General features: G+C 41.9%; 1 protein-coding gene across 5 annotated transcripts in view; it reads left to right on the forward strand.

Annotated features, from left to right (window-relative positions):
* Nucleotides 1–1,256: 1,256 nt before the first annotated feature.
* rab11fip4b (RAB11 family interacting protein 4 (class II) b) overlaps nucleotides 1,257–9,286 on the forward strand; it is a 25,686-nt gene continuing 17,656 nt past the window's right edge. The window contains exons 1-4 of one of the 5 annotated variants that reach the window (XM_060869050.1): nucleotides 1,257–1,430; nucleotides 1,461–1,535; nucleotides 8,747–8,910; nucleotides 9,214–9,286. The exon at nucleotides 9,214–9,286 is cut by the window's right edge and continues 104 nt beyond it. In XM_060869050.1, the coding sequence (XP_060725033.1) occupies nucleotides 8,759–8,910; nucleotides 9,214–9,286 (225 nt within the window). In that variant the 5' untranslated portion in view covers nucleotides 1,257–1,430; nucleotides 1,461–1,535; nucleotides 8,747–8,758. Of the gene's footprint in view, nucleotides 1,431–1,460; nucleotides 1,536–2,469; nucleotides 2,492–5,291; nucleotides 5,449–5,921; nucleotides 5,982–6,433; nucleotides 6,491–8,746; nucleotides 8,911–9,213 lie in introns of those variants that run through there. The other 4 variants (XM_060869052.1, XM_060869051.1, XM_060869049.1 and 1 more) reach the window with 4 other exon arrangements.

Consider the following 9,286-nt stretch of genomic DNA (forward strand, 5'->3'; position numbering starts at 1 on the left):
TTAAATTCCCCACCTGACGAATCCAATACTGGAGAAAGAATCAGAATCAATCCTGATTAAATGATTCCTTATTTATTATTTTATTATAATTACAGGAGGTCTAATTACACACTTGGGGTGTTTTCTTTAGCTTTTGTTACTGGCAGGTTTTAGTGAAATGCAGTAGAAGAGCTAAAGGTCACGATGCTTTGATAAAAACAAAACTAAACAGTGAGAGAAATAAGAGCACATTATTGTAATTAGGAGTAAAACAGAAAAGTGAAGTACAGATTACAGACAGCTGAGACTGAAACTCCGGCGTCTTTAGCTAACACTAGACTTCCTGTTTCTTTCTGTTTTTCTTTTGTTCCTGTTGTAACGGTGAGAACAACAACGATGATTTAGGTCTGATGTTGTGTGTTAAATAAGAGTCGAGTAATACAGAACTGGAACCTTATTCCTTCCTATTTTATTGGCTTTATTTCTGTTATTTGTCTGTATGAATAATTCATATCACAGTGTAAATGAACACACTTCATAATAAATAAATAAATAAGTAAATAAATAAATAGTGTAATCTTGAGGATTAATGTTTTTGGCTATTAGCTGGTTATTAATAATAATTATAATAATAATAATATTAGTCTAATAATAATCACCATGTAAAAAAAAAACCAAAAAAAAACTATTTTTACAAATATAAATATATTTCACAGATTTATGTAAATAAGTAAGAATTAAACAATTAATTGTTTCATGTTTAAAATGTGTGTGTGTGTGTGTTTCTGTGTGTGTGTCTGTGAGTACGTGTGTGTGAGTGTGTTTCTGTGTGTGTGTCTGTGAGTGTGTGTGTATGTGTGAGTGTGTGTGTGTGTGTGAAGTGAGTGTGTGTGTGTTTCTGTGTCTTTGAGTGTGTGTGTCTGTGTGTGTCTGTGCGTGTGTGTAAGTGAGTGTGTGTGAGTGTGTGTGTTTCTGTGTGTGTGTGTATGTGTGTACGTGTGTGTGTGTAAGTGAGTGTGTGTGTGTGTGTGAAGTGAGTGTGTGTGTGTCTGTGTGTGTCTGTGCGTGTGTGTAAGTGTGTGTGTGTGAGTGTGTGTGAGTGTGTGTGCGAGTTCATCTCTCATTTCCCTGCTTCTACAAGATCTCATTAATATGCAAATCAGGTGACGTCTGAGGCGAAAGGCCCCGCCCCTGCATGCCTCCCTTTCTAGGCTTGGTAACCAGGCAACAGCCTTACAGAGAGGGAGAGTGGGCGGAGTTTAACTCAGTAACTCTAACTCTAGGCAGCTGCGAATTGTGTTGGCTCGGAGTTTGTAAAGCGTGTGTAAGTGTGTATAGAGTGTGTGTACAGAGTGTGTGTACAGTGTGTGTGAGAACTTGCGCTGTGGTAACGGTGTGTGTGTTGTGTGGATAGAAGAGAGCAGCTGATCAGAAGAAGGAGCGGAACCGCTTGTGTGTGTGTGTGTGTGTGTGTGTGTGTGTGTGTGTGTGTGTGTGTAAGAGAGAGAGTGTGTGAGTGGACACACACCGACCATGTGGACGCAGTGACGCACACGGTAAGAAACTCTTAGTGTTAAAAAGTGATCCGCATTTAATTCTTAATCATTTCCTAATTAATTAAGTTAATTAATTAATTGATTATTTCTGCACGTCTCTCGCTTCACTTAGTTTCATCTCTATTGTAAACATCATATCACTATATCGTGACGAAGAACCAGAGTAAATCATCTGAACATTAATAAGTTCATTACGGTGTGTTGATGAGTTTATCAGGTGTTCCTCAGGGCTGGTGCTGAGTCCTGGCACCTGATTGGTGTTCAGGTGTTGATTAATTCTCTATAACAGCAGCTCTGACTGTACAACAGGTTTATATTTGTGTTCAGCTCACACTCCACTGTGAATAAACTGTGTGTGTGTGTGTGTGTGTGTGTGTGTGTGTGTGTGTGTGTGTGTGTGTGTGTGAGAGAGAGAGAGATGTGGTGAAGGAGTCTCCAGTGTCAGTGCTGTGTACCAGTCACAGGTGAAGCTGGAACATCTTCAGGACAGAGGAGTTTACACTTCTTGGTGGTTTCTCAGTAACACAACAAGCTTCAAATGTTTTTTTGTCTTCTTAATCTGAAGAGAGGGAATACAGAGAGTGTACTGATGAGAGTACTGACGAGTGTACTGACGAGAGTACTGATGAGTGTACTGACGAGTGTACTGACGAGTGTACTGACGAGTGTACTGATGAGAGTACTGACGAGAGTACTGATGAGTGTACTGACGAGTGTACTGACGAGTGTACTGATGAGAGTACTGACGAGAGTACTGACGAGTGTACTGACTAGTGTACTGACTAGTGTACTGACGAGAGTACTGACGAGTGTACTGACGAGTGTACTGACGAGTGTACTGACGAGAGTACTGACGAGAGTACTGACGAGTGTACTGACGAGAGTACTGACGAGAGTACTGACGAGAGTACTGATGAGTGTACTGAGGAGAGTACTGATGAGAGGACGAGCTGAATGTAAGAGACCAAACTAACCTGTTAACTTATTTATTAAGACAAAGTTTGATGTCTCTAATAAATAAGAAGCTTTATAAGTAAATAGCTGGAATATAAGACACTTAAGGACTTGATGTTGTAGGAAAATAGTTAGGACTGTAACGGTTACTCCGTTTTATAGCACTGCTCTGTCACTCAGTATTTTAGTGTGACACACACACACACACACACACACACACACACACACACACTTCCATTTTGGTATCTGTCTCTTTCTTTTGCTTGCTGTCTGTCTGTCTCTCCTCTTTGTCTTTCTTCATAATGAGATTATTGTGAGAATTAGGGACAGCTCATTTATAGACTTCTGACACACGCATACACACACATACACACACGCATATACACACACACAGAACCTTTAGAAGGGTGACTCTGGTTTCACATTAACTTTGTACCTCTTTGAAAAGGGAACTCTGTGTTTCCTAACACTGGTCTGTGTGTGTGTGTGTGTGTGTGTGTGTGTGTGTGTGTGTGTGTGTGTGTGTGTGTGTGTGTGTGTGTGTACTGGGCAAAAAGAATTGAAACTCTACTAACTTTAATGACTGCACATTAAACCCTCAGAAACACTCATATTAAACTTGTAGTGTTTCTATTCTGTACAATGGAGTAAACTGGGACGCGGCCACTTGTGTATTCCGTGTAACACAACCTCACCGTGAGCTCTTTATCTGTCTGATCATCATCTAGAAGATTGAGAACATCCAGAATCCTCTCTGTATCTGACCATCTGTCCCCTGTTTGTCTTTATCAGTCTGTCTATGTGTGTATTTGGGTATATGTCGACAATATAGACAATACGATGTGGAAAACTCAGGCTGGATAAGTGCACAGGCACCTGTTGATCGTGTGTGTGTGTGTGTGTGTGTGTGTGTGCGTTCGTGTGCTTGTGACCACAGAAATGTGTCAAACCCAAATGTTCTCACACAAACTGTGGGATTACAAGTGAGCTATTAAAGGAACAGAGAAACATTGCAGGAGGATGAACTGAGAAACACACTGATGGAGCGTTTGTGTGCATGTATATAAGTATGAGCAACTGAGGGGCAGGTGATAGAACAAATGCTAATAGTGCGCACACACACACACGCACACACACACACGCACACACACGCACACACCAGATACCAGTTTGTCCGCTTGGGTTTCAACTTACACTGACCCACTTCTCTGTGTGTCAGGAAACACAAACCATCCACATCAACTTTGTCATCTTAAGTCATCAGTGTTTTTTGTTTTTTTAGATTGAAAGTGTATAATTTACTAATTCTTTACATTTGTTTCTGATTTTCTTCATATTAATGTGCACAAGCTGAAAAACACCAAACAGATATAAATTAAGACATTTTGTCATGCTGACGAGAGAAAAAGAGCTGAAAAGGTAAAGAAGGTGTCTGATGCAGGTGATGAAGCTCATCTTTAGTGCTTTGTGAGCGAAATTGTTGCAGCTCAGCGCTCCTAGTGCATCTAGTGCCATTACTTTTGTGACTCACAGAGGCCACACCTCCTTTACTGTGACTGGCATTGCAGAGGCCACACCTCCTTTACTGTGACTGGCATTGCAGAGGCCACACCTCCTTTACTGTGACTGGCATCGCACAGGCCACACCTCCTTTACTGTGACCTGGCATTGCAGAGGCCACACCTCCTTTACTGTGACCTGGCATTGCAGAGGCCACACCTCCTTTACTGTGACTGGCATTGCAGAGGCCACACCTCCTTTACTGTGACTGGCATTGCAGAGGCCACACCTCCTTTACTGTGACTGGCATTGCAGAGGCCACACCTCCTTTATGTTTAATTGTATGTAATCTGATCAGCATTAATTTTTGTATTTATAAGCTACATGCTAACACGCGATGTATCACAGCTAGCTAGCCATCATTAGATAACGTCAGTCACCTGACAAAAAAACATGCTTTTTTCTTTCTGTCCATCCGAAACTCCACTTCCTGTACGAGGGGCTGATGATCAGAGGAGGTCACAGTGAGGGGAACAGTCAGGTTCATGATGAGAGTGAAGTGCAGATAATGAAGTCTCCTGTGATTCTGTTCTTCTGCCCATGAGCCACTTTAACTCATCATGGCTGCAGGAGTCAAGAGGGAGGAACATTTCGTCCTCAATTGAGTTAATTAATGAAGCAACGGATGACAGTTTAAAAAAGTGTCTGATGTTTTCATGACTGGATCTGGACCTGCCCCTGGACCTGCCCCTGGGGCCACCCCAAGAGCGACAGCAATGCAGTGGGTCAGTGATACAGTTACAGTGAAAGAGATGAGAAGTTGTATAGATTATTACAAACTGCAGTAATCATCTGACACTGATATGATCAGATCGTTACCTGATCTTTGTACATAGAAGATAACAAGTGCAGCTCTGTGGCTTCCATCTTTCAGAGGTGTGTGTGTGTGTGTGTGTGTGTGTGTGTGTGTGTGTTCTGAGGTTGCTGTAGCACTGCACCATGGTGCTGTAAAATGATTCATTGTTTCCTGAGCATCACCTGTGTGTGTGTGTGTGTGTGTGTGTGTATATGTGTGTGTGTGTGTATATGTGTGTGTGTGTGTGTGGGAGTGTGAAAGAGTCTCTTCAGCACAGTACAGTGAATCGTCTTGTGTTGGGAAAGACACAGAACGGTGAAACCGAAACTGTACTGATGATCTTATGTGCGTTTATTATTGATCCTTTATTTTGTCTGCAAAGGATTGTGGGATTTCCTGCAAAGAGAAAAACACACACACACACACACACAGGTGTATACTGGTGTATAAACTGAAACCCAGGTGTGAAGTTGGTGTGTGGCTTTAAATCTGCTGGAACATTAAAGCTATTAATCGACGCAGGTTCAAAAAAAAAAAACAAGCGACGATGCAGGAAGTGTGTAATGATGACGCTTCTGTTCTTCTGGTGTAGAGAGAGAGAAGGTGAGTGAGTTCTTTCTCAACTCTCTTTGGGTTTTGAGAAGCTTCTTCAGATTCAGATACATTTTCAAGGATCTTGTTCTTCAGGAAATTTGGAGGAACTTCAGGAACTGTGATGATGGTATTGAGAAGCTCCTCATTCAAAGGGGAAAAACTATTGAACTGATTGGTTGATTTGGTTGTGAGACAGATTGAGGAGCTTGTCCTTAAGAAATGGATAAAACCTTCTTCCTCAAAACTTGTGTGTGTGTGTGTGTGTGTTTACAGTGTGTTTATTATCACCTGACCTTGACTTTATCATGTTTAGACCGCTGAGTCTCACAAAGTCTAAACATATCAAAATATCAAACTGACAAAAAGTCTCTCTGAAGTTCAAGAGCAGTCTCGCGGCACATGAACTGAAATAAGTCGTGACCCGCACAGGAACCGAGGAACTCCGACTGCTGATGTAGTTCCTCTGTGTCCTTCACGTCAGATCAGAGTTTGCCTTCATGAATGTTCTGATGTTCAGTCAGATTTCTCCAGAATACATTCTGGTGAGTGAGATGAAGAAAGCACCAAAAATAAATGTTGTAATTAGTTCAGTCTGATTTAGAGAATCATTTTGCTAATCTCCTCACATGATGATGATGATGATGATGACAACTTGCGCTCATTCTAGCCTCATTCTTTTTAGTTCTGGATTTTGTTTAAAGAGCCGCGTGATTCGTCTTCTGTCTGTGGGTTTGTTTCGGTGTGTCTGATGTGTCGTGAGAGATCTTCTGGTTGTCTGTTCGAGTCTGTGCATGACCTCTACGTCAGAAACCAGGTGTTTGTGCACAACCTGTTGCTGTCGTCACCTGGTTGAATCAGTGTGTTTTTGGATTTACCGGTCCATGTGAGCGAGCGCCAAACCCCAGAGCGGGCGTGTCTGATGGCAGGTGTGCGCTCAGCTTCACTTAATTCCCCTCACACGTGTTTAAACACCTCAAAACAACAAGCTGAGATTTTGTTAACAAGCTATCAGAGAGAGAGAGAGAGAGAGAGAGAAGGTGTGAACAGCATGGTAAGACTCGATCCTGTCAGAAATGGTGGTGGTGGTTGTGTTTTGATCAAAGCTCCTGTGATATTCCTCAGTAGTTCCTCTTCCTCATGTGATGTGTTCTGTTATACTGTTGCTTCGTGATGGAGCCACAGTGAACATGTGGTGGGACAAATTTCTGTAACCGTTTAGAATACAAGTGAATTTAATTTCTGTGATAGTCTGCTCAGTATCTGCTGAGTTCTGGACGCTGATTAGTGGTCAGGTGTTGATTAATTCTCTCTGAACATAGCGCAGGTTTCTATTAATGCACTCGCTCTGATACCTTATCATTTCCGTAGCAACAGCTCATTACTATGCGCAAGGACGATCAATACTTTTGTATGGTGGAAGGAGTCTCCGGTGTCAGTGCTTCGGGACGGTCAGATGTGAAGCCGTGACACTTTTTTTTTGGGAAAGGTTTAAGTGATTCTTCACATGTTGTAATCAAACCTTTGTTTGTGGTCCCACGTGACATTAAAATGAGTATAAATGAATGTAAAACTGACTAGAGAACTAATTTAGAGGATAAGAATCAGTAATTAAATTAGATGCTTGATGTTAACTGTTATATTTACGGTGTACCTCAGGGTTCTATTTTCAGTCCACACTGTTTGTTTACAGATGTCATTATTAGAACACTAATAGATTGTTGTTGTCTTTTTCTTTAACGTTCTCACACACACTCTCTCGCTAACTCTTTCCTTATGCTTTTTGTTATTTTAGCCTTTTTGTGAACTGCACACACACACATCATCCTGTCACGTGCCGTATCACGACCCAGTCGCTGTGCTTTCACAAAAGAAATTGATTGTAGTTTTCTTTTATCCTTTATTATAGCAACAAAGAGGAAGGCAGCGCCTGAAACGGTTGTGTAATCGAGACTTTGGGTAATAGACGCAGGGCAGAGTTTACTCAGGCTTCGGGTGAGATTAACGTTACATGTAGGTATGTGCGACGATAAACACGTGCGTGAACAGTAGGAATAAAGCGATTATAAAGTTTAGTGTAGATCTGGACTAATAAACTGACTAAAGAACCTAACAATTAGAGCCACTTGACAAAAATAACTGAATATCGTGGAGTTATGAACAGATTCACTCGTTTCATCTAAGTATTATTATTATTATTATTATTATTATTTAACGTTGAAAATGAAGGTAACTGAAAGGTAACATTTAGCGCGCGCACACACACACAGGATGGAGGACTGTAATTTCTTCAAAAAACTGTTCGTGTGTGTTCGCGTGTGTGTTCGTGTTCGTGAGTGAGTGTGTGTGTGTGTGTGTGTGTGTGTGTTCCACTAGAGCGTTGTGTTAAATATGACCGCTTGTCCTCTCGTTCTAATCTCCAATCCTTCATTTGCCTATACCTTTGAGTTGGCAGTCAGGCACCACACACACACACACACACACACACACAGCAGTGTTCCTCGTTATGTCTGTTAGCTGTCGAACCGGTTTACCAAACACACACACACACACAGGGATGGGAGGTTTCACAGTGAAATATATATACTGTAGACTCTGCATGTTCCTCAGGTTCTCATGTTCTCCTGTTCAGATCCCCTTTTGTTCTTTCTTTATTGTTCAGTTCCTACTCTAGTTGGTCTCTGTGTGCCAGGTCTTCTGTGTTGTCTGACTTTTAGATCCATATGTTTGTGTCCTCACTATGTGCTCCGGTCCCTGTTGACTACATATGGATTAGAGCCCAGGTCTTAACACGCTCTCTAAACTGCTCTAGGTCATATTGCGCAATCCTACTTCCTTGGTCCCTAGTTTATGTTGACATTTTACTGTGATTTCTGGGCCCGAGGTCTTTAGCTGTCTAAGTTGCCTGATCTCTAGATAGTTCTTCATCCCCACGTCACCATGTTGCTCTAGATCTCTTTGCTGTAGGTCCCTGTGTTGTGAAGTTGTTGGACTACTGATTGGTGGCCCTGGGATTTGAACTCAAAACCTTCCAGTCTGCCAATGTTCAGACCTTGATCAAGACCCTTAACACTCAACAGCTCAGTTGTAGAAATTAGATGAAATGTGAGTCTGAATGCTGTACATTTTCTTCTAGGTCCTAACAGTGTGTTTACGGTGGTGCAGGAACACTGGCTTTACACTCAGTGTTAAGTTCTTGTGTGTTTACCTGTAAAAACATTATGTACTGAATCTAATCACTCATTAGTTTCACTCTAACAGGAGTTGGTGCATCTCAGCGTGTTCCTCACACGTGTCTGTCTCTCTGTAGCTTAGGGAGGTCATGTCCGTGTCTGTGATGGAGCTGTACGAAGATGAAGAAGCCCGAGAGTCGGACCGAGACAGTGCCATCGAGAGCGCTGCTGGATCTGAGCTCTCAGATGGAGGAAGAGGAGGAGAGAAAGAAGAAGGACTCCAAATGTTCTTACAGCGACAGTAAGTTCACACACACACACACACACACACACGTGCGCCTGCACGTGCAGACAATGCAGACAATTACATTCCTGACTAATGTTAGTAACTATAAATGAGCATTTGTTGTTTTTGTACTGGAGGTGTTGTCACTCCTGTAGTTTCTGCTCTGATCTCGCTTATGGAGCTTAATCTTATCATGATGGTAGAAGATAAGAAGTTCTTAAGCATGCTGATGGATGTTATTACAGATATTTCTGGCACTGTGATTACAAATAGAACAGAATAAAAAGAAGTTATAAAAGCTGGGTAACAATGTTGTAGGAGTGGAGACCTGAGTCTGAACCCGTCTGTGACCTCTGACCTTTCGACACGCTCGCTGAATGAGGAGCAGTTT

This window comes from Tachysurus vachellii, chromosome 4, assembly GCF_030014155.1.
Source record: "Tachysurus vachellii isolate PV-2020 chromosome 4, HZAU_Pvac_v1, whole genome shotgun sequence".
In the NCBI taxonomy this organism is placed as follows: domain Eukaryota; kingdom Metazoa; phylum Chordata; class Actinopteri; order Siluriformes; family Bagridae; genus Tachysurus; species Tachysurus vachellii.